Here is a 27156-nt window from a genome sequence, read left to right as displayed (position 1 = left end):
TCTCTATGGTCAACTAAAATTTTTCTCTATGCCAATGGGTGCTATCAATAATAGGTTAAAATGTGATAAGACTTCAAAAGGAACCAATAAAATAAGAATATCCATAAATTTAAAAAAAAATTGGTGGCATTGAAGTCATATATCCAATAGTTAGAAGATAAAAAAAATTAAGCATTTTTTTTGGTTGCAGTAGAAAGGTGGTCAGTACTGTCATTAATGAGATTGAGTTAGAATACAAGAAAAATTTTGATTGGTTAATGTTAAATTTTTTGAAATTTATTTTCAAAATCTTAACGGACATTAAATTCAATAGCTTTCTACGAAAGTCAAACACTACGCTGATTTTTTTCCTCGATTGGAAAACAAGGTTGTTTTCTATGCATAGGTAATCAAAAAGACATCCCAAAAAGTCTTTTGACTATAAAAACAACAACAAAAACAGGCAACTTTTAGAAGAAATTGTTGATGCCATTTAAATCGTAAAATTCTCTCTCAAAAGCTTACCCATGATACTTTGAACGTCTTCATTAAGCCAATGGGAGCTATCTTTTAGTTTTAGAATAATGTGGTAAATTTTCAAAAGGAACCAATAGTACAAAAATATGCAGAAAATTTTTTTCGATTTTTTTGCCATTGAATTCATATAACCAACAGTTAAAAGAGAAAATCGCTAACCAGCTTAATTTTGACTGCAGGAGGAAGAAAGGGAGTCATGTCCTTACTGCACTACTGAGACTGCTGTACAGTTAACGAAAATATGTTTATGATCGGTTGATGTTAAAAAAAATCGGAATTTTTTTCCAAAGTCCAAACAGCCAACAGCTGTTCACTCAAAGCACTAGATAGGTTCACTTGATGCTCATTACGAAAGCTATTGCACTTCTTGTCAACATGACCATAGAACTTCAAACATTAAGTGAAACCTCAAAAAGGAAATCAAACTTTCATTTAAAACTACGAAAAGTCAAACTCGAGTCGAAATCTTGAGCGATTCCTCGAACGATTTTTTTGTTCGTTGGCTTCATTTGACTGCAAGTGAGGTTTTTCATTGACATAACCTCGATTTGAAAAGTGACTAGTCTCTAGTTGACTTAAAAAAGGAAAAAAAGAATGAAAAGTTTTCTAATAAAAAAGAGCTCTCAAATAGAATTCGAATTTTTTGATATTAAACTTCCCTATGAGACCAGAACTAGACTTTTTATATTGCCTTCCGTCTATGAGGAACACAATATGGATTCATTTTGTGGTGTGAAAAATATTTTTGAATTACTTTTTTAATAGAAAAAAACATAATTTGACGAGAAATTACACTAAAAGTGAACAAAATCATGGCAAGTATCCCGTGTTCACGGAAAATTTCAATCCTCAATAACTCCTTGAAAAAAAAAATGAAATTAAAAAAATCTCTTTAATTTCGAATTCTACAATGGACGAGCTTTTTAATGATACCACTCACATTTCACTACAATGAATATATCGATCGGCCAAAACTGTCTGAACAAAAAAAACCCATTTGAGTATATGGTTCCTCCCTCCTACAAGTGGCTTCGGAACAATTATTTAGTACCTTGAGTCATTGCCTTTTTAGCAAATATATTTCGTGTTCATTAGAAAAAAGAAAAGTTTCGGCAAAGAATTTTTAATGCATTGATGGTATAATTTTGACAAACTCGGTTAAAACTTAGGGTGAGAATAAAATTCAATAACTTATTTGAAAGTTAGCTAAATAGGCAAGTAGATTGCTTCTGTCATTTTTTAGAGAATTATATGATTGACAATACAGATTTATTAAGTTTATCTGCTAAAAAAGTCAAAATTTTATGTCCCAACAAGTAACCTCTCAATAATTTTTATCTAAAATCTTCTTTATTTTCAATTAATATTTCATATTCATTAAGAACAGATAGAAATTTGTTTTTTTTTCGCGAAGAGGTTGCTCTTGGGAAAAAAAGGAGATCTATATGTGAAATCTTCTTCATTTAGTTTCCATGATTGCATATACTATTTTACGAAATAATTAACAATTTTTGTATTTGGAAACAGAAAATTAACAATTTATTATTGTTTTAAATGTGGCTGATGTGAGCCGACGGTCGCTAAAACTAAGTAGGAAATGCACCTCAACAAATAGACCTTAATAATATCTTTATTCTGTTTGAGATTTGAGGCGTCAGGTTATATCAGTTCATGCATGTACCAGGCAGCAAATCAAGCAAAAAATTGATTAATTGACTATCAATGGCCATTACAGATTGAAATTGAAACAGTTTGGAAGTGAAATTGGCAACACGATGTGAGATTTTAGTTTGCCCTGCGACAATCAGAAAAAAAAATTAATATTTTCTCAAACTTTTAAATTCAAGATATGAAAGTAGGTATGCAGAAATTGCATGCGTAGTTGGATAACTAACTATTGTGGCTCGGCAAAAGCGCTATAATAAGAGATAAATTTGTGACATCAGTCACGTGATAGCATCAATTTTCTATGTTCATGTCATAAATGTGTTCACCATAAGGACTGGCTTCGCTGCACTGATCGCAAGTACCAAGCGAGAATGAATACAACAATTCCAATAACCACAAGACCTCCCCATTTGAGCCATTTGTACTTCTCCGGAGCCTGGCTCTGGATGACAGTTCGTGGGATTACTGGGTCTTCATATCCGGGCGGGGGAGGCGGGTTCGATCCAACGTGTGACGTTTCTGTGGTCTGCTGAGTTGGGTATGATGGTGTTTCTAAAATAAATGTTTACTTTTATAATAATGCTGGATAAATAAACTGTATAAAAAATTTGCATAAATTAAATTAACTGTATCATCAGCATATTGTATAATTTTAGTTTCTTTGTCAACTGTTGCCATATCATTAATGCACATAATAACTAGGAGCGGGCAATTACGGTTTCTTGTTGTTTATGTAACTCATGTTTTTAAAAGCCGCTTTAGGCAAAACGGCCGTTATTTTGCAGGACCGCCGCTTTTCATGCACGACACTTTCAAGGTGGTTGTCTTTCTTGTAAGATTTTTACAAGGAAACCGTCGTTTTTGTTGGAAAACATAGTGATTAGGGCTTCGTTTCGGGGTAGCAAAGTCAACGTGAATTTTCTGTGACAATAATCGAAAGTTAAAAGAAGCACAAACTCAATTTTCAGAGGATTTTTTTAAGAAAATTGAAACCTCAAAAGAGAAATGCAAATTCATTCAAAAAAAATTGGAAAGAAAAACAACAGTTCAAACATCACTGAAATTGATGAAAATGGTAAAAAAAAACGAAAGACAAAAAACCAATATGTAACGCTTCTAACAGAATTTCCAGCAAAATGGGCATCTACAGAGGGCAGATTGTTCCATTGCACGTCGAAAAAATAGAGCGAAAATTTCTTGAGTTTAACTTTAGACCTTTTACTTTGAGGGAAATCTATAAAGTTATTGACAATCTAGACAACAACAAAGCACCAGGGCCGGGATACATCAATGCTTGGGCATTGAAATCCGGAAAATATGCTATTGGGACACATCTTCAGATTATTTTTAACGATTGTATTCAAGAGACAGTTTTTGCAACAATTCTTAAGGATGCACACATCACACCACTTTTCAAGAAAGGAGATGTTTCTGTTTTAAATAATTATCGTCCAATTTCTATAACACCAACTTTCGCAAAATTTTTTGAAAGGCTTTTACTTAACCAGTTAGTAAAATATCTTGAAAAATTTGCGCTCTTGAACAAAAAACAATTCGGTTTCCAATCTCGAGAGTCGTCTACTGATGCTGTGCTTCACTTTATTGAAAAAATAATAGGAAATATGGAAGATAGCGACACAGGTGCTGTTTTCTTAGATCCTGCAAAAACTTTCAATTCAATTTCACATGAGATCATTCTCAAGAAAGCTGAAAATTTCAGCCTCTCTCAATCAGCAATTTTACTTCTCAATTTTTTCTCGAAAATCGAACACAATGCGTAAAACTGGGTACAGAATTATCAGATAAAATAACTATTTATCATGGTGTTCCACAAGGAACTGTGTTAGGAGCTCTTATTTTTCTGTGAACGATTTTTCTGAAAAACTTGAAGATGAAAATGATTTTGTTCAATTTGCGGATGACGTTAGAATTATAAGCAAATTTGAACGTAATGAAAATATTCCTCAAAAAGTTGAATAAATATTTGAGCAAACAGACAAATACCTGAAAGAGAATTAACTCATTTTAAATGCCGATAAACAGAGATGTTATTCTTTACAAATCTTACTAATTCAAATCCAGAGTTCTCTTTTAAAGGCGGAGTTATCAAATCAGCTCATGCATGTCGTTATCTGGTAGTACAAATTGATTCAAACCTAACTTCTGAAAATCACTTGAACTCAGTTTTAAGCAAAATGGCTAATGCAATTCGTTCCTTGTATCTTGTAAGAAATCAAATACCTTTGAAAGTAAGAATTGACGTTTTCAAGTCAGTTGTACTCTCCCATTTTTCTTTCAGTGGAGTATTCCTTCATACTCCTAAATCGAAAACATAAACCGCATAAACAAGCAAATTAACTTGGAATTAAAAGTTTGTTATTTTCGTCAAAAATTTGACCACTCCATTGATCTTCTCATTAAGGATCGTATCCTGCCAGCCGAATTGTTTATCTCAAAAGTTAGCCTAATGAAGCTACAAACAGATATAATCAAAGGGGAAACATCCAAAAATTTTAAAATGTTTTCTAGTCGCCATAACGCTAGACAGAACAAGAGAACAAATCAAATTTTTATAAAAAATAAAACGAAAACGAAGTGGAGTAACAAATCTTTAATCTTGAAAAGCGTTCAACAGTGGAACAAATTGCCCTCTTCAATAATGGCTTTTAACAGTAAAACTTGCTTTAAAAATGTTTTAACCGAGTTTTTGCTCGATCAACACAAGAAAGTACCCGTTAATATACAAATAGGAGCCTTCAAATCCGATTTTTACCTATGAAAACGAACAGCCACAATTTGAAGATTATTATATTAATAACAATGCTGATTAATTTATTTAACATTTTAGAGCATGTAGATATCTAACCTTGGGGTTATATTCTGAGTAATTTACATGTTTCAAAAAAAAGTTGTCCGTTGTTTATTAAAATTCTGCCACAGCAGATATGGGAGTATAATAGTGTGTTCCAAATTTTCCTGCATACGATTCTCAAAACAGTTGTCCGGTTTGCGAAACAGATAATGCTGACATATCAAGATATCATCCTTGTTTTTGCAATGGGCGAGATACCATTAAACGCAATAATAGTTCTAAAAATTACTTTTTCCCTGTATTATCACAATAAGTTTTAAACTGCCTGGGACAAAATCTAAGACCCTAGTTTTCGTCTAAGGTTGGCAAAATTTGTGTTCAGTTGGCAAAAATTTGTGTTTTTGGGGTTCATTTACCGACATTTTGACATATTTTGACATGTACCGGCATTTTACCTCAGATAAGTGTCGCATCGCAGAACAATTGTCTAAGTTTTTCACAAACATATCTCCCTTTATTATTTGACATGACGATGATCAAAATGTTAGCAGTCACAATCATAAACTCTTGTAAAAATTGGCCCAGATAAGGCACCATTCCTTGCGATAAAGTAATAGAAGGAGGCTGAGCAATTGAATTTTAAAAAAAATAGCAGGACAAGTCCTGAATTACAATCCAAAGAATTAAACCTCAAAATCAAAACGTTTAAAAATATGGCTTTTATTTGTCAACAGAGAACAACACAAAAAAGGAAAACATCACAGCAGGAAAAAATTATGAAACAAAATAATTTTTGATGTGGAAGACTTAAAAAAATTGACTGCATACTGTACTCATTAAGCATATAAAATTCTTTCAAGTTTGATCATTATAAGGCAAAGTGTGACAAGAAACGCAGACGTTATAAAAAACAAAGCAATTTTACGGACGCAACTGATGTTTTACCGTGAAAACTAGATGAACAGATACAACATATTGATCGTTTTTACTGAAATCGAAAGTCGTTGAAATTCGTTATTTTTGAGACTAAAAGCAAAGACAAAAAAAGTAAGAACGAAAATCAAACCAAAAAAAGAAAACGCAAGTATTTTCACTGAAACAGCTTTCAAAGTAAAAGAAAGAACAATCAACCAGAAATGGCTACGTAAAATAGGTTAAATTTTTTCCTGATTAAAAACCAATCCGACCTGCTACCAATTAGACTTATTAGTTATATGTCGATACAACAAAAAACAGCAACTATGTGCAAAACTAAAACATTCGATAGTGATTTATGAAGCAAAGGGTCAAATTTAAAAAATAATTAGCTACCAAATGAAAACATATGAAATTTTCTTTTGAAAACCAAAAAAAGAGACTGCAATAGACAGGACATATCATAACGCAGAGTAACAAACGAGAGATCGAAACAAACACAAAACTGAAAACTGAAAAACTTGCTAACGATTTATGAAAATACATGGCGTCAAAGCGTATAAGTCTTCCGATACAAATTGCAGATTTTAAAATCTTGAAATGAACAAAACTTGATGGACAAAAATCAGTATCCGGATGAATTTTCTTTAAAAAAGTTGCGTACCAGATTTTAGTTAAGGTCAATTGAAAACAGCACCAAAAGAGCACCAAATAAGCAAGACAAGATCTCATGATAAACGAACTTTTGTGCTACAATACAGAGGCAACCTTACCCAAAAATTTGCAAAAAAATTGAAGAAACTATGTGACTTGCAAGTGGTTTTTCTAACGCGAAATTTAATATCATGTCTCACCACCCTTAAATCATCTTTCGATAGAGACCTGAAATCCCACGTGGTATATGAGATAAAATGTAATGGATGCGGATCCCTCTATGTTCGGCAAACAAGCCGACATGTTACCACAAGGATATCAGAACATCAAAATAAGGATTCACAGGTGGGACAACATCTTGTTGAATGTAGTGGCTCCACAAATGCCATTCAATGGAAAACTCTGGATGCCTGTAGCACAGTAGAAAAACTCATGTCTATCGAATTTTTATACATCAGCAAGCTGGAGCCGGCACTAAACACACGCGATGAATATAGAGGACGGGAACTCACGCAAAAATTTGAGTTCAAATAATAATTTTGACTTGAGAAGGATACATAGGGCAAAAAATATTTTATGCATGACAAAACGAAATTTGCAAACCCTCCACAAGAAAGATACTTAGGGATAAGGCAAATTCAGAATTACCCCTAAAAAAGATGGACAAAACTGAAAAATCCGGAATAGGATAACGGCTGTAAATATTAGTAAGTAGGCTAAATATTGTATATCGGAAAAAAATTTTCCTTTTTAAATTTTTAAGATAGTTCCCTGATTTGTCTCAATTTTTCTTTATTCTCATTAAGATTATTCTCATGCTAACTTTATTCTCAGTAAGATTTTACGGGATTTCCCATTAATGAGACTGTGTGAAAAGACGTTAAAAAGAACATCATTTAAAAACTCAAAAATTTACACTTGCTGAAAAAAAATTTATGAATATAGTCAGAGAAAGAAAACGATAAATGACTAAATCCGAGTTAAAGGTTCAGACAACTCTATCTATGCACCGTTAGAACACGTGTTTTAGCTTCAGAAGCAGTGACAAAAAACAAAAGAAAAACTAAAAACTTTTGTCGTACGTCGAAAAATATTCTCTGAAGAAGGAAAACTTGCTCAATTATGAATTTCCGACTTCCCGACATTAGCGGTATAAAAGAATTAACGCTAAACAATTCATTCTTGTCCAAAATCACTACTCCGATTTAATTCATCATTGACATGAATGAGTCAAAGATAAATCAGTTCAATAAATCAAACTTCAATTGGAATTTGAGTGCCAACCGGACTAAATGTATTTTGATCATTTTAGAGAAAAATACCGAATACATATTATATGAAATCGAGACAAATGTCGATTTTTATAAGCAAAAGAAAACGACAAAACCTTTATTCCAGAGCAAACATTCAGGATACGGAACTAAAAACAGCTCTCATTTGAGTTCACCAAAATTGTTTCAGAAATTTTAATGTTAAATTGTAGGTAATTGTGGGAGAAAAATTGCCAAAAACTGATTGCGCCTAATTTTTCATTAAAAAAGCAGTTTTCAAAGATTCAGTCGAACTACCCGGACCTCAAAATTTGGCATTTTTCCCCTTTTTTAAAGGTTAAAACAATTGCTGGCACTTTTGGACAAATTTTATTTTATCGAAATATATTGAAATTTGATCAATAAAACGAAAAAAATTTAAAGAAATTTGAGCAAATATACCATATGTTCAAAAAATTATTGACCTCAGTTATTCTTCGAGGAAGACGAAATCAGAAGACTTCATTTCAATTACAAAATTTGCTATCAATAAGTTTTCTGTAGATAACACTCATGTCTTTTTACCCCAAAAATATCGGTTAGCCAAAATTGAATGAATCAAAATATAAAGTTGATCGAATTTTATAAAAAAAATGTTTGTTTAAAAAAAGTTTGTTTTTTAATGGCGAGTATCGCTATCACTCTGCAAAAGATTTTAAAAAAACAATTATCAAAGGTTCTTGTGATTACAAAAAATATTTTGTTTTCTTTTGTAGATATCAGATATCTGCGTGAAATTCCTTCGGATTCTATAACGCACAATAATATCTCCCCAACATAGTAATCACTTACAAAAGATACATCAACTGATGAACTCTTTTTTCTGTTAATTTTCATATCTTAAATCCCCCAAGTAGTGGATAAAACAAGGCTTACAGCCACCAGCAAAATTTGACCATTTCTCCAAGCGCTAATCACGCATGTCGAATCTGGCCAAATTTTACTGATTTCTGGAAGCCTTGTTTTATCCACTACTATATGTTAGCTCTAAACTTTATAAAAATTTAAAAAAATGGGAACCAAAAATAAAGCAAAAATCAAAAAATCAAAGCAAAATTTACATTTCACTCTTAAAGAGTGATTCACTCTTATTCGGAGTGATCCCCCAGTAGAAAAGATCGCTCTTTTTCGCTCTTAAAGAGTGATTCCCTCTTTTTTGATATTTTTTAATTTTTTTATACATTTTATATCAAATTATCTATACTCTTCAATAAATTTATATTTTCTTTTACTTTTTCTATATTTATTCCATGATTAATAAGAAATGATACAAAATTATAGTATTTACATGAACAACTATCAGTATAACTGCTCAACGGAGTTGTTTTGCAAATTCGAAGATCCCCAGTTTGGGTAATATCAGATCTGGGAACCAGCTCCACTGATCTTTCAGTTATATCAGGGAACCTGCTTTGCAGATTTCTACTAAATCCTCTAGTCAATTCTATATCTGGATGTTGTTTCTTTGCATGAGCCCTTATCCCATCATATCTCACAACAGAAGCACAATATGGACAACTAACTTTAGCTGAAGTGCAATTTCTACATGTATACTTACCCTCATCAAAATTATTTAGTGTTTTTTTTATAAAATTACACTTATTACAACATCTATTTAATACTTTTGAGCTTGGGCTAAGGTTAGGGTTAGGGGTAGGGTTGGGGTTAGGATCTGAGTTAGGGTTGGGGTCCAGAACTAGAACTAGAACTAGAACTAGGGTTAGAACTAAGGTTAGAATTAGAGTTAGAATTAGGGTTAGAACTAGAACTAGGGTTAGAACTAGAACTAGGGTTAGAACTAGAATTAGAATTAGAATTAGAATTAGAACTAGAATTAGATTCATTTTTTAAAGAACAACCCCATGGGGAAAAACCATTAGCACAAATACCACTTAGTATTATATTATCACACATACATTTATCTTTATGACATGATTCATAATGATATTTTAAAACAGCAATGTTTCCACATTTATAGTTACACTCTAAACATTGTTAAAGCATTTATAATAGGTAAACTTTAATGTCTCTGATAATTTTTAGCCATAATTTCAATTAAATCTTTAGTATTATCTTTAGATGTGATACACTCTGCTAAATATTTATTTCCTAAAGTATTAAGTATATTAGTTTTACATCTCTTATCTAAGATCAAATCAAGGTCTAATTGTTTTTTATCTTTAACTAAATTTATAATCTCTTCTCTAAATTCTTCATTATTTATATATAGTTTGTTTAAAAACCATCCTCCATTTCTATTCAAAATTCCCGTCTCTTCATTGACGAAGTCACAGTTACATTGATCAGTATACGAACTTTGTTCATGGTTTACCAAACTGTTTCGTGTTTCACCTTCCAACTCTTCTCCATATCCAACATTAACTAATGTATTTACTCTACTAAACATTGTGCTTGCTCCCATTGCTACAGTTCCAGCATTTCTTGATATTGAATCAGGATAAATATAACTAAATATAATTAAACCTGTGCCTATAATTCCACCAATATTTGATAAAAGTTTCATACCCTTTCCCATAATCATTTCTTTAGTTAGAACATCATTCTGAATTTTAATATTATTTAAAGTAAGAAGTTTATTAAAATAAAACTGATAATTAACATGATTAATAACATTTCTATCTGTTGCATTAATCATTAGTGGTTTCATATATGCTATAGGTTTATTTATGTCTTCTCTTTCTAAATCATCTTTTAAACTAAGAGCTTTTAAATCAAGGAAACCAGCTCTTGAATCATATATCATTGTTCTATTACTGATAATAATAAAAGTATTTTTCTTTTTATTATATTTAATTATACCATAACGAAGGTCATCTGACATTCCATCTGTATAATAAATAGATGGAATGTCATAGCATGACAACTCATTCTTGCTGTATTAATTATTTGAGCTGGTTTATGACACATTACAATCATTTGAATATTGTAATGTATACCTTCAGGAAAATAATAACCTATGTCCTTATTTAACCTATCGCCCATATCATCAAGTACTATTACACAATTTTGAAATTTATGCATACTATTTTTTGTGATCATATTTTTATCACATTCATTAAACCCAGTATAAAACTTATTAGACTCAGTATCTGTCCAGTCTCTGTCATCTTTACAAACTATAACTATATTTTTAGCTTGGTCTTGGTTTTGGTTTTGGTTTTGGTTTTGGTTTTGGTTTTGGTCTTGGTTTTGGTTTTGGTTTTGATCTTGAACTTGACCATGGTCTAAGTATAACTTTAAGTATTGTCTAATAAAATATGTTTTACCCGTTCCAGTTCCACCATAAACAATAGTATGTAGTGGTGACTTTTCATATTCAAATCTAACTAGACTCCTATTCATAAATCCACCAAAGCTTTCTTCTAGTTTTGCATATTTACTTGGTCTTGAAGCATACATTATATAACAATTTCCAATTATAATAATAAAAATAAAAACTGCACTACCTGTTTCCATTTTTATATAATAAATATAGATTTGATTTAGATTTAGATTTAGACTTAGACTTAGACTTAGATTTAATAAATTTAGTATATAAAAATGCTCATCCTAACTTTTGAGGAATTTAATAATAAATTTAATATTGATAATAATGCTATGAGTGATATCAGAATAAATGATATAGGTAAAGATATAAGTCTAACACCAATTGAGATTGTAATGAGAGATGATAAACCAGAAATGGTAAGTGAACCTAACTCTAACATTATTGTAAATCTACATCCAACTGAAGGTACACATTGGGTTTTAGTTATAAGAAGAGAAGATCAGCGAAGCGGTGACACCGATGGTCCAACATATTACTTTGATAGTTTTGGTGTAGAAACTCCACCTTTATTTTTAGAAGAATATGTTGATCTAGGCTCTAATGAGAGAATACAACAATAAGATGAAACTTATTGTGGGGCTTATTGTTTATATATGATCTATCTTATTGATAGAGGATTTAGAATTAAAAGTGCTTTGAATATTCTAGTTAATCAATGTAAATATCCAGGAATACATAATGAGTGTTTTTGTTTAAGTTGTAGTAAAGATCTACGAAGTAGTTTTGCTAATAATGATGAGGTTAATGATAATGATAATGATTATGATCTACGAAGTAGCTTTGCTAATAATGATAATGATAATGATGATGATAATGATAATAATCTACAAAGTAGCTTTACTAATAATGATAATGTCAATTCTCAATGATAATGATAATGTTAATGATAATGATAATGTTAATGATAATGTTAATGATAATGTTAATGATAATGATTATGTTAATGATAATGATAATTTTAATGTTAAGGATAATGTTAATGATAATGCTAATGATAATGATAATGTTAAGGATAATGATATTGTTAATGATAATGACGATGATGAGATTGTCTATCGGAGAAGTAGTTATAATCAGAGAAGTAGTCCTAATCTACGAATTAGTTATAATTCGAGAAGCGGTTTCACCGATCAGGGGAATATATCACCCCCAAGAAATAATATAATCCAAACAAATCCTATTGCTATTAATATAAATAATGATCTATATATTCATGGTTAAATGATGATGATATAATTACTTAAGTTGCATTCCCAGATAACTTCAGATGTATAATATCTGGTCCTAGTGAATGTGGTAAGACATTCTTATTGAAAAGAACTAATTCTAGCTAGTATATATTTTGATAAGCTATACATCATTGGACCTACTGGCGATCAGTACCATGGTATGGAAAGAATAAACCCCAAAGCAGATGTTGAATTTATTAAAGATATAAAAGATTTACCATCTCCTGATAAACTACCCAAAGACTTAAAGAAACTAATGATATTCGATGATGTTAGAGCCAAAGAACCAGTTTTTAATGAATAATTTTGTAGAGGTAGACATAATAATTGCAATATGATATATCTTAATCAAAACCTGTTCTCTCTGGATAGCAGAGTGTTAGAGAGAACTGTAATCAATTTATTTTATTTGAACAGAGAGGTAGTCTTAGCATCGATATATCAAGATTTCTTTAATAATGTTGAACTTAGTTATAATGATTTTGCTAATATATGTAATAAGGAATGGAAAGAGCCTTATAATTATATTGTCATTTATATAACTAAAAAAAAAATATTAATGGTAAACTAAGAATTAATTGGGATCGGAGAGTTTTGTAGTTAAGTTTAATTTAAGTCATAAAGATAAAGACTAAACTAGATCAACAAAGTTGCTGTGTTAACACAGATGTAAAGTAAAACTTAATACATCACCATTAAAGTCTATATGTCTTCCATGCTCTTCTTTAATATGAAATTCTGTATATTCTATTCTATTTTGAGTTACATTTTGATATAAGATATTAGTTGGTATAATATTTATCAAGTAACCTGGTGGTTCTGTTAGATTAAAAGTATATAGTATGTCTGTATCTTTACCATTATCTTTAGCTCCACATATAATATTGCAATGAATGTTAATAGTACTAAAACCCATAATGTCAATAATTTTCTGAGATTTATATCTACCTTTTTTATAAATTATTTTTCTAAATCCTAGTAATGAGGCTAGTGAGTTTTCTATAACAAAGCTGAGTGCTCCTTGTTTTATTTACAGTAAACATTTCATCGTCTTCTTATCAGGTTCTATTATAACATTACCATCAGTTTCTTCTTTTATTTATTCTGCTATGTTGGTTAACTCATATGCTCCCGGTGTTATAGTTGAATATAGCAATGGGATTCCTTTATAATTATGATTAAGTATAGATGTAATGTTTGGGCTTGAGGTAGAGAGAGGGTTAAGGTTAGGGTCAGAGCTAAGAGGCCGAGGTAAAGCTTCATCATCTTCTATAACAGTACTAGAATATAAGAATTGATTGTTTCTCCTATTCACATTAAACACTGAATTATAAACAGATAACCTAATTAAACCTAATTTTGTTGTATTAAGTATAAGTTCACTAAAGTTAAACTTTTCTGTTGTTTTTATCATTCTGAAGTTAAGTGTATGCTCTTTTTTAGTTTTAGTTAAACCTTCATGTATCTTTTGTAGTTCATATAATATCAAGTTGTCTGTCATTTTTTATCTAATAAAAATGGATTTTAATTTGGATACAACTTATAGTTATAATAATGATATACACAAAAGTAAGATTATAAAATATAAATCTAAAAACCTGGCAATAATGAATACGGTTAATACTAACATTAATATCACACTCAATAGAGAAAAGAATCACTTAAATTTGCGTGATTCATATCTAGAGATAGAGTTTGTTGTATCAGATGATGCTGGTGGTGTATTTGCTAATGATGCTAATATTAGATTAGGTAATTATGGTATGATGGCATTGTTTAGTTCAATTAAGCTTGAAACTATTGGTGGTAGGACTATTGAATATATAGATCATTGTCATCCTAATCTATTGATGTATAAGTTATTAACTAGTACTGGTGATGAATATGAGAGTGGTTTTGTTAGAAATCAGGGCAATAGAGATAGTCAACTTAAAGGTGACCATATTGCTGCACAACGAAGTCATATGTAAATTATGGTTAAGATGAGTGATCTATTTGGTTTCGTAAATGATTTAGAAAAGATTATATATGGTTTAGGATTTAAACTATTATTAAAAAGAAATAATAATGATAGAGCTCTATATAGAGTTAATGCTAATCCTGGTGCAGTTGCTAATGATGGTAATTTAGAAATTAGAGATATATCATGGTGTGTACCTAGTATTGATCCTAGTAATGCTAATAGAATTATTGTGCAAAAGGGTTTAAGTGAAAAGAATAATGTAGACTTTAGTTATTATGAAAGAAGGACATTTTATAAGAATGTACCCAATGCTACTAACTTCTTGTTTGATCTTGGTATGGAAAGTGGTATGGAATGACCGCAATATATAATAGTTGGTTTTGAGAAGAAGTAATGTTGATGATCAAACTCATGATGCAAGTACATTTGATATAACGAATGTTACTGAATGTTATTGTAGGATTGGTAGTGAGTTTTATCCCGAGGATAGAATGAATATTAATTATGGAACCAATAATTATAATGAGGCTTTTAAAGAGATTGTTAGCTTCAATAAAGATTATAATGGGCTACCATATAATATAAAACCATATATAAATCATAGAACATTCAAAAGCAGTTATAGAATATATGTATTTGATACTAGATATCAACGGGATCATATAGGTCCACAACTAATACAACTTAATTTTAAATTTAGTGCTGCAGTTGCAGATGTTATATGTCATGCATTAGTTTTGACTAGAAAGGTTATTATTGTTAATAGTGATGGTAATAAGATGGTTGATATAATATCATAGATGTAAATTAAGTCATAGATATAATTATAATTTTAGATATAACTCTAGCGATAATTATAATTTTAGACATAACTCTAGCGATAATTTATAATTATAGTATAATATAGTTATTGTTATAATTATATACATAACCATATACTTATACTTATACTTATAGCTAGTCAGCTCTAATTGTTACTCTTGTTAATGCGCAACTATTTCTTATTAGTATTAACAAAACCTTTAGCATAAATAATGTCTTTCTTTTTATTCTCTAGAGCCAAGCGTCTAGCTTCAACCTTAACCTTGGGCTTAGGCCCAGGCTTGGGTTTAGGCTTAATAATAACAAAGGGATTATACTTTTTGACTTCCATTATTTTTTATATATAGAAATGAGTCTTTTAAATAAGTTCAAAACTAATTGATATTGTGTTGGAGGTAGACATTATAGTGGTACTGTTAATATAAGAGGAGCTATCACTTCTAAAGGTACTAAAATGTTAAAAGGTAATTGTGTTTTATGTAGAAGGAATAAATCAATGACAGCAGCATCTGATGCAACAATAGAAGCAGAAGGACTTAAAGATTTCTTTAAAAGTGTTGGTAAAGCTTCGGTTAATTTTGGAAAGAAAGTAGCTAATAATCCTGTAAGAGCATAAGAAATAGCAAGTAAAATAGGAAGTGCAGCTGCATCTAGAAACCCTAGAGCTGCTTTATCAGCCACACCCGATTTAATTAAATTTGCAACTACTGGTGAAGGTATAAAAGTAGTACAGAAAGGTAGAGGGTTATACTTAGGTCGAAAGAAAAGATAATTATTTGATTATGATTATGTTTATGATTATATTATGTTTATATTTATGTTTAGGATTATGATTATATTATATTTATGATTATGATTATAACTAAGATTATGATTATATTATATTTATGATTATCAATAAATATTAATACTAATATTATTATTACTAAAAACATTGTTATTACTAAGCACTATTATCTTTAATCTAAAAAAATACTCAGCTTGTTTTTCTTATTCTTCTTATAGTCCTCATATAACTTAACAAATTCATTATACTTATCATTATCTATTTTATTATCATTCATTGATTTAGTATATAGTTTATTAAACTTATCACTAAACTGTTTACTTAAAATATACATTTGTGAATACTTTATAATTTTATTTCTAATTTTAGTATTAATTGTTTTTGACAATGAACCACAAACAGTTGCTGTAGCAAAAGCTGTTGGTATAGAATAAGCTAATCCTGTACCTGTTAATGAAACTGATGTTGTTGTTGCAGTTGTTGCTATTGATGATAATACTATTTCTGTTATCTCAGCTATGTTCATATAATTCTTATATCTACTTAACTTCTTATTATAGTTATTAGTTTCAGTTTCATAATAATTTCTAATATCTTTTATAATGTTAATATTGTTGTATCTGGATATAGTAATCTCTCACTCGCTGCTGTTGGATTGGTCATTGCTTTGCTTATTTTCATCAGTAAAAATTCTTTCTATTTCTTTCATTATATCTTCTTGATTAAAACTATAATGCATCTCAAATCTGTCTTTCTCTTTATTATCAAGTAACTTACTTTGTAAAAGTATAGCAATTATATATTGTACTATAACACCTCTAAGAGATTTATTGTGTTCTTTCATTTCTCTCAGACCATTAGTAAACATTTCATCTAAGTGTATGTTAGTTATATTCTGATTAAATTTATTATTATCCAATTCTTGCTTTAATTGATTATATTTAGAGATAGTATCTGCAGCAACTTTATTACAAAATAAACAGTATTTCTGACTTCATTTGTTGATTCAATAAACTCATTAATTAGTTCTTCATTAACTTGTGTTTCATTTAGTTGTAATGTTTTAGTTGTAACTTTATCAAAGTCACCCTTTCTTAGTTCAGTTATGTTTTTACTTAAAATATCTATTTTATTAGAAGAGGATAATAAGTTATTGTCACAATACTCTTTATTAACAACATCTTTTTCATCTCTAGGAGGATGAACATTTGTAATTTTATAGGTATCCTTCATATCAATATCATCATTATATTCTAGGAATAACCCACGAGCCTTACTTAGTGTTAAGTTGTTTCCATTCCCTATATGACGTTTCGCTTGGTTAAATCTATTTCTTGTCATTATTTATATTAAGAAATAAATCCGGCCTGCCGGCTTAGGACCGTAGGTCTATATTTAATGATTCCAAAACCTTATTATTAGATTCAAAATCAAACTCGGATTTTAATAGTTCCTGTTCATAATATTTACCTTCTATTATCTCTCCATTAATATCTTCTATTTTATATGTTGGTGGATGTGTTTTTAGAACTTCATCCACTTTCAACAATTCTCTATTCCAATTAGAAGTGTAACCTTTAGAGAAGATATTACGTTTATCTGCATTTCTAACATAATCACCAACTTTATGTTTAGGTTTAATATTCTTAAAACTAAAAGTGTATTTAACTTTATCAGGATTATTATTAGAAGCGTCAACTGGTGTCATATTAATTGTTGAGTGAATGTTGTTGTTATATGTTACAACAGCACCATTTAATATATTTACCCAATTACCATCACCGTTGATGAACATTGGTTTATTTATTATGTGTAATAAAGTTCTAAGTAGAATATAGCTCTATCCCTGAAGCGGCTTTGCCGGTTCCATATTCTTTAAGTAAAGATTTAAATGTTTTATTGTAAAACTCACTTCCTCTATCTACCCATAGCTTTTCTGGTTTTCTAGGTTCAGAGCCACCTTGTGGATGTTCACTTAATACTATTTTAAAACCATTAGTTATAGATAAACCAGATTTATTCTTTAAAGGAATAGCCCATGCATATTTTGTGAATATATCTATAACTGTTAATATAAACTTATAATTATTATTTTATTTACTTAGAGATGACTTATCAATTAAATCAGCTGACCATGTTTCATCTTTATATAGTGGTATTATTCTTTGTCTTTTAAACTTTGTTATTTGAGGACTGAATACTTCTTCAGCTAGTTTTTGTTGTTTTTCCACATTTTTTATGGACGTAGTCATGGTTTCACCTATTTACCATAATTAAAAACAAAATTATCTAGTTGGTTTTGATTAATAATATTCATAGATAATAGTTGCTTAGATATATCTAGCTTTTCATCATATAACCCATCATGACCAGCTTTTGTTTCTAGTATTAATAATTCTAGTCTTTCTACTAAACTATTTGGGTTGCCATTTAATCCCCTGCCAAATATATCATCTCTTACCTCCATTATACGTTTTTTGTTCTATATCTAGCGCTTTTCTTTTCCCCTTTCCTAAATCATATCTAATATCCTTTAAAAACCTTTTAATTTTGTTTTCATCTTCCTCAACCTTATCATCATATGTTACATTTGATTTAGTAAGAAAATCAGTAAATCCTTCTGAAAACTCATATACATTATCCCTAACTAAAATGCACCCTGCTCTAGAGTTATATCAACACCATTCATTTTATATCTCTTACTAGGTAAATCTACGAGTTCTAATTTTAATTGAGGATTAGTTTGAGCCCCCATGTCATGAAGAAGTTTGGCTGTTTTTGTATCAACATAAACTGGTGCTATATCTTGAGTTTGCTTTATGGTCCCCTTTAACGTTTTACCAATCTGCGAAGCAGTTTCACCCATCTTGGAAGCAGTTTCATTAAACTGGGAACCAGCTTGCTCGATCTGCGAAGCAGTTTCACCAATCATCTTAGTTTGTTTATCTAACTCTTGATTTTGCCAATCTATTGCTCTTAATGTTTGTTCACTTAATGCTAGATTCTGTTCATTGTTTGCATTTAGTGTTTTAGTTAAAGGATCAAATAACTCTTCTATTTCACCATAATATTCTTGTTGTTTTAATTTATCTTCTAATCTATTCTTTCTGTTTAGTTTTTCTAGATAGTTTAATTCTATAAGTTCATCTAGCTTAGTCATTTTATATGTATTGAAAAATTATAATAAGAGTGAAAAATGGATAATGAAAATAGGTTCTCTCTTAATCTAAAAAGATGTTTAGCTTGTAAAAGACGTTGCAATACTATAGATGAGTTTATTGATCATATTAAGGAACCAAATCATGATGATTTAATAATTTCAACTTATTCTAAATATGTAAATGGGTCTGGGAAGATAATAAAATTTCTAGAATATAATAAAAATATAATAGCTGGAGCTACACTACATAAGAAAACAATCATGGGAGACATTATGGAAAAATATATGGCTCAGATAATGATTTATAATATACTAACTAAAAACCATATGGATGTAATGAAAGAATTAGGTCTATAATTATTTGTTATAAAAATTAGCAAAGCTCATTATATAATATAATAGCAACTTCGATTAACTTTCTATCATCATTAATGGTTAGTTCTAGAATATTATTAACCAGTAGGTCTTTGTCTCCATCTAATGATCAGCGAAGCAGTTTCACGGATGCTTGGTGGATCATTTTTTTAAATCTCTTTTGAATAGATATAGATTCTCATCATGAGGATAGCTTTTAATATTATTTACATAAAATCTTTTATCATCAAATGTGTTTACACTAATCTTACTTGTTTTTGTTGTTGTCATGTTATCACCAACTTTTTGTATTCTACATTCATCTACTGTTCTCTGTGTATTATTCATTAATGCATCATAATAATCTATGTGCCTAGCATTATTATGCTTCTTTATTCCTTTTTCTTTAGTGTTTTTAGGATATTTTTTGAAGCTATATGTTTTGGGAAACAATACTATAAATTCCTCATTAATCCTACTACCCAGCTCGTGCTTAAACTTGCCGGGGACTTTATTATTAGTTTTTATAGGTATGTCCAGATTACTTAAGTCCATATGCTCATCACTAACTTTACCTTCACTATAACTTAATACGAAACTGTCCGTATCCATATAGTGAAGTGTTAGATCTTTGAGGGATGGTTGTAGAATATTATAGAATACATCATACATGTGTAATTTGCTTAATTCTAAGATAGTAACACCTACATATACTGGAAAATCATATTCTATTTTTTCCTTTATATATTCTATTTGGCTATAATCTCTATATCTAGTTATATTCTTAAATGTTGGTTTACTTACACTTTTCATTATCTTTTCTTCATCATGCAAGAACTTACTTTGAAAGAAGTGTAGAGGACTCATGGATATTCTTCCATATAATGAGTTATTCATTATTTTCCTTACATCCTTTTCTGCTTCAGTTTTAGCTGTTGCTCTTTTATTTGTATTGTTTTGTATATAATCATATGTAGTCTTGTTTAAATTTAATTACTCTGTGTATTTTTGTTACTTTTTCTCCCATCTTAACATAGAACTTTAACATTTTATAATGAACCATATGTTCTGTTTTGTTGTTTTGGTCTATGATTAATTTCTCGGATCTTGCTTTACTTTTCTCTCTTTGTCGGTATCCCAATTCATTATCATTTATCTTTCTCTTATTAGGCATTAGTGCTAACTGTTCTGTTCTCTCTTTACATTCATTAGTATAATCAATATCACAAACTATATCGTAACCATGATCACTATCATCTGGAGTATTCAATATTACATCGAGGAAACCGCTTCGCGGATCTAGAGTAGTAGTAGTAATAAACTCAAAATCCTTATAAGGTAACTCTTGCATCATTGCATAACCATATAGGTTGTTTGCGTCTATGTACCAGATATTTCTGTTATGAGACTTCATCCCTGTTTCACCATTGTTGACTATCCTATCTCCCATTATTCCACATATACCACCTCTCTTTGCTCCAACAAAATCATCTAGCATTTGTTTATCTTGTAATGTATCTAATGTTACACCGCTTGACATTAACCAACAATCAAAACTATAACCCGGGAGACTAACGTAATGTAGTGGATTGAGCTTGAATTCTTTCATACTTAGTTTAACATATTCATTCATGCAATAGTCTAATATTTCCACATCATTTTGTAAATACTCTATAGTTAGATCTTTACCAGTTTTATTACTGTTTTCGTTATTAAAGTTATCTACTTCTTCTTGTGTTGGTAATTTATTATGTAGAGAAGATTCAAAGTCTTCTATTTTTAGATTACCTATAACTTCATGGTAATCATCCAAACCAAAGTAATCATATGGATATAATGTTTTAGTTTTACATCCGTATATCTTTGCCATTTGATCTAGAGGCATAGCTAAGAAGTTATAATTATCTAAGATTTTGAGACAAACAAGGCTAAACATATTAGAATTACCAGCAGCTAGTGGTATGTTATCTACTTTTCTTTTATCTTTATTCTGTTTTCTCTTCATTTAGTTGTAATGTTTTAGTTGTAACTTTATCAAAGTCACCCTTTCTTAGTTCAGTTATGTTTTTACTTAAAATGTCTATTTTATTAGAAGAGGATAATAAGTTATTGTCACAATACTCTTTATTAACAACATCTTTTTCATCTCTAGGAGGATGAACATTTGTAATTTTATAGGTATCCTTCATATCAATATCATCATTATCTTCTAGGAATAACCCACAAGCCTTACTTAGTGTTAAGTTGTTTCCATTCCCTATATGACGTTTCGCTTGGTTAAATCTATTTCTTGTCATTATTTATATTAAGAAATAAATCCGGCCTGCCGGCTTAGGACCGTAGGTCTATATTTAATGATTCCAAAACCTTATTATTAGATTCAAAATCAAACTCGGATTTTAATAGTTCCTGTTCATAATATTTACCTTCTATTATCTCTCCATTAATATCTTCTATTTTATATGTTGGTGGATGTGTTTTTAGAACTTCATTCACTTTCAACAATTCTCTATTCCAATTAGAAGTGTAACCTTTAGAGAAGATATTACGTTTATCTGCATTTCTAACATAATCACCAACTTTATGTTTAGGTTTAATATTCTTAAAACTAAAAGTGTATTTAACTTTATCAGGATTATTAGAAGCGTCAACTGGTGTCATATTAATTGTTGAGTGAATGTTGTTGTTATATGTTACAACAGCACCATTTAATATATTTACCCAATTACCATCACCGTTGATGAACATTGGTTTATTTATTATGTGTAATAAAGTTCTAAGTAGAATATAGCTCTATCCCTGAAGCGGCTTTGCCGGTTCCATATTCTTTAAGTAAAGATTTAAATGTTTTATTGTAAAACTCACTTCCTCTATCTACCCATAGCTTTTCTGGTTTTCTAGGTTCAGAGCCACCTTGTGGATGTTCACTTAATACTATTTTAAAACCATTAGTTATAGATAAACCAGATTTATTCTTTAAAGGAATAGCCCATGCATATTTTGTGAATATATCTATAACTGTTAATATAAACTTATAATTATTATTTTATTTACTTAGAGATGACTTATCAATTAAATCAGCTGACCATGTTTCATCTTTATATAGTGGTATTATTCTTTGTCTTTTAAACTTTGTTATTTGAGGACTGAATACTTCTTTAGCTAGTTGTTGTTGTTTTTCCACATTTTTTATGGACGTAGTCATGGTTTCACCTATTTACCATAATTAAAAACAAAATTATCTAGTTGGTTTTGATTAATAATATTCATAGATAATAGTTGCTTAGATATATCTAGCTTTTCATCATATAACCCATCATGACCAGCTTTTGTTTCTAGTATTAATAATTCTAGTCTTTCTACTAAACTATTTGGGTTGCCATTTAATCCCCTGCCAAATATATCATCTCTTACCTCCATTATACGTTTTTTGTTCTATATCTAGCGCTTTTCTTTTCCCCTTTCCTAAATCATATCTAATATCCTTTAAAAACCTTTTAATTTTGTTTTCATCTTCCTCAACCTTATCATCATATGTTACATTTGATTTAGTAAGAAAATCAGTAAATCCTTCTGAAAACTCATATACATTATCCCTAACTAAAATGCACCCTGCTCTAGAGTTATATCAACACCATTCATTTTATATCTCTTACTAGGTAAATCTACGAGTTCTAATTTTAATTGAGGATTAGTTTGAGCCCCCATGTCATGAAGAAGTTTGGCTGTTTTTGTATCAACATAAACTGGTGCTATATCTTGAGTTTGCTTTATGGTCCCCTTTAACGTTTTACCAATCTGCGAAGCAATTTCACCCATCTTGGAAGCAGTTTCATTAAACTGGGAACCAGCTTGCTCGATCTGCGAAGCAGTTTCACCAATCATCTTAGTTTGTTTATCTAACTCTTGATTTTGCCAATCTATTGCTCTTAATGTTTATTCACTTAATGCTAGATTCTGTTCATTGTTTGCATTTAGTGTTTTAGTTAAAGGATCAAATAACTCTTCTATTTCACCATAATATTCTTGTTGTTTTAATTTATCTTCTAATCTATTCTTTCTGTTTAGTTTTTCTAGATAGTTTAATTCTATAAGTTCATCTAGCTTAGTCATTTTATATGTATTGAAAAATTATAATAAGAGTGAAAAATGGATAATGAAAATAGGTTCTCTCTTAATCCAAAAAGATGGTTAGCTTGTAAAAGACGTTGCAATACTATAGATGAGTTTATTGATCATATTAAGGAACCAAATCATGATGATTTAATAATTTCAACTTATTCTAAATATGTAGATGGGGCTGGGAAGATAATAAAATTTCTAGAATATAATAAAAATATAATAGCTGGAGCTACACTACATAAGAAAACAATCATGGGAGACATTATGGAAAAATATATGGCTCAGATAATGATTTATAATATACTAACTAACAACCATATGGATGTAATGAAAGAATTAGGTCTATAGTTATTTGTTATAAAAATTAGCAAAGCTCATTATATAATATAATAGCAACTTCGATTAACTTTCTATCATCATTAATGGTTAGTTCTAGAATATTATTAACCAGTAGGTCTTTGTCTCCATCTAATGATCAGCGAAGCAGTTTCACGGATGCTTGGTGGATCATTTTTATTAAATCTCTTTTGAATAGATATAGATTCTCATCATGAGGATAGCTTTTAATATTATTTACATAAAATCTTTTATCATCAAATGTGTTTACACTAATCTTACTTGTTTTTGTTGTTGTCATGTTATCACCAACTTTTTGTATTCTACATTCATCTACTGTTCTCTGTGTATTATTCATTAATGCATCATAATAATCTATGTGCCTAGCATTATTATGCTTCTTTATTCCTTTTTCTTTAGTGTTTTTAGGATATTTTTTGAAGCTATATGTTTTGGGGGACAATACTATAAATTCCTCATTAATCCTACTACCCAGCTCGTGCTTAAACTTGCCGGGGACTTTATTATTAGTTTTTATAGATATGTCCAGATTACTTAAGTCCATATGCTCATCACTAACTTTACCTTCACTATAACTTAATACGAAACTGTCCGTATCCATATAGTGAAGTGTTAGATCTTTGAGGGATGGTTGTAGAATATTATAGAATACATCATACATGTGTAATTTGCTTAATTCTAAGATAGTAACACCTACATATACTGGAAAATCATATTCTATTTTTTTCTTTATATATTCTATTTGGCTATAATCTCTATATCTAGTTATATTCTTAAATGTTGGTTTACTTACACTTTTCATTATCTTTTCTTCATCATGCAAGAACTTACTTTGAAAGAAGTGTAGAGGACTCATGGATATTCTTCCATATAATGAGTTATTCATTATTTTCCTTACATCCTTTTCTGCTTCAGTTTTAGCTGTTGCTCTTTTATTTGTATTGTTTTGTATATAATCTCTACATATGTAGTCTTGTTTAAATTTAATTACTCTGTGTATTTTTGTTACTTTTTCTCCCATCTTAACATAGAACTTTAACATCTTATAATGAACCATATGTTCTGTTTTGTTGTTTTGGTCTATGATTAATTTCTCGGATCTTGCTTTACTTTTCTCTCTTTGTCGGTATCCCAATTCATTATCATTTATCTTTCTCTTATTAGGCATTAGTGCTAACTGTTCTGTTCTCTCTTTACATTCATTAGTATAATCAATATCACAAACTATATCGTAACCATGATCACTATCATCTGGAGTATTCAATATTACATCGAGGAAACCGCTTCGCGGATCTAGAGTAGTAGTAGTAATAAACTCAAAATCCTTATAAGGTAACTCTTGCATCATTGCATAACCATATAGGTTGTTTGCGTCTATGTACCAGATATTTCTGTTATGAGACTTCATCCCTGTTTCACCATTGTTGACTATCCTATCTCCCATTCTTCCACATATACCACCTCTCTTTGCTCCAACAAAATCATCTAGCATTTGTTTATCTTGTAATGTATCTAATGTTACACCGCTTGACATTAACCAACAATCAAAACTATAACCCGGGAGACTAACGTAATGTAGTGGATTGAGCTTGAATTCTTTCATACTTAGTTTAACATATTCATTCATGCAATAGTCTAATATTTCCACATCATTTTGTAAATACTCTATAGTTAGATCTTTACCAGTTTTATTACTGTTTTCGTTATTAAAGTTATCTACTTCTTCTTGTGTTGGTAATTTATTATGTAGAGAAGATTCAAAGTCTTCTATTTTTAGATTACCTATAACTTCATGGTAATCATCCAAACCAAAGTAATCATATGGATATAATGTTTTAGTTTTACATCCGTATATCTTTGCCATTTGATCTAGAGGCATAGCTAAGAAGTTATAACTATCTAAGAATTTGAGACAAACAAGGCTAAACATCTTAGAATTACCAGCAGCTAGTGGTATGTTATCTACTTTTCTTTTATCTTTATTCTGTTTAAAGAGTTCACTGTATAGTAGGTTGAAGTCATAGCCAGAGCCATTATGGAATATTACTGGAATGAAGTTTTGTTGTTTGTATCTTAGATTACATATTTTACATGCTGGTCCTCTATATTTACCAGTTTCATGACAATGATCTCTTACTTTATTAATACATGTTTTGCTGCAGATATGACAAGTGTTATTAGTTTCGTGATATATTTTATCTTCTTCTGTGAATATCATCTTTTCATTATGTTTGAAACTATCCTCAGTTTCTATTTCTAATAGATCTCTAGCAAATCATTTGATAGAGCCTAGACCGAAGTAGTGTTTGAAGTTACCTTCCCAGGTGTAACCCACAGCTATTGGAATATGTTCAGCTATTACTTATTTACAGTCATTAGTTGGAACATCGGTAATGCAACATTCTATATCGGCAGTTATAATTTTTTTTATATTCTGACGTTTGTGTTCATTTACAAAAGTAATATATTTTTTCTTAGGACAAACAATCTCTGGTTTGAATGAGGTGCTGCATTCGTGTTTATCATATATAATTTGTGAGTTAAACCAATAGGTACACCTATCGCAATAATAATATTTTATGTTATTTTTATTTGGGCGAACTAACAGGGTTTCTATGTTTTTAATTAGAGCACAGTGTTCTATTTGACCATTACTCCAAACTAGTATTCTTACATCTTTTCTATCTTTTTTAAAATCATCCACTTGTTTAAACAATTCTATTTACCATTACCACAAGGTGTGTATACACAAACATTTATAATATACAATTTCTGTATGCTTATTATATAAGCAAAATCATCTTCATGTTGTTGTCTTGGTTCAATTAGTTTATCTACATATTTATTTTCTCGAGTTGCATGGTGTGGGGCGGGATGTAGCCAAGCAGCTATAGTTAGTTGTAAGCAATTGCATTTATAACTACGTATATTTAATATCGATTTAGCGTTTTTGAGATCTGGAGGTAAATCTATATAACTACCAACAGACGCTGTAGTTGGTTCAATGTTTAACTGAATACTTCTTATTCCAAGAAACTCAAAATCATAACCATAACCTTCATATATTTCCTTTTCGAAATCTAGCCACCGATTGAAGTCACCATATTCTTATATCGGTGAAACCGCTTCGCAGATTGC

General features: G+C 29.9%; 1 protein-coding gene across 1 annotated transcript in view; it reads right to left on the bottom strand.

Annotated features, from left to right (window-relative positions):
* Window positions 1-2337: 2337 nt before the first annotated feature.
* LOC142340989 (uncharacterized) overlaps window positions 2338-27156 on the bottom strand; it is a 42353-nt gene continuing 17534 nt past the window's right edge. The window contains exon 2 of the mRNA XM_075391795.1: window positions 2338-2736. Within this exon, the coding sequence (XP_075247910.1) occupies window positions 2507-2736 (230 nt within the window). The 3' untranslated portion in view covers window positions 2338-2506. The remainder of the gene's footprint in view (window positions 2737-27156) is intronic.

This window comes from Convolutriloba macropyga, chromosome 6 (assembly GCF_964194025.1).
Source record: "Convolutriloba macropyga chromosome 6, txConMacr16.3, whole genome shotgun sequence".
In the NCBI taxonomy this organism is placed as follows: Eukaryota; Metazoa; Xenacoelomorpha; order Acoela; family Convolutidae; genus Convolutriloba; species Convolutriloba macropyga.
This window is presented reverse-complemented; position numbering and strand designations above follow the sequence as displayed.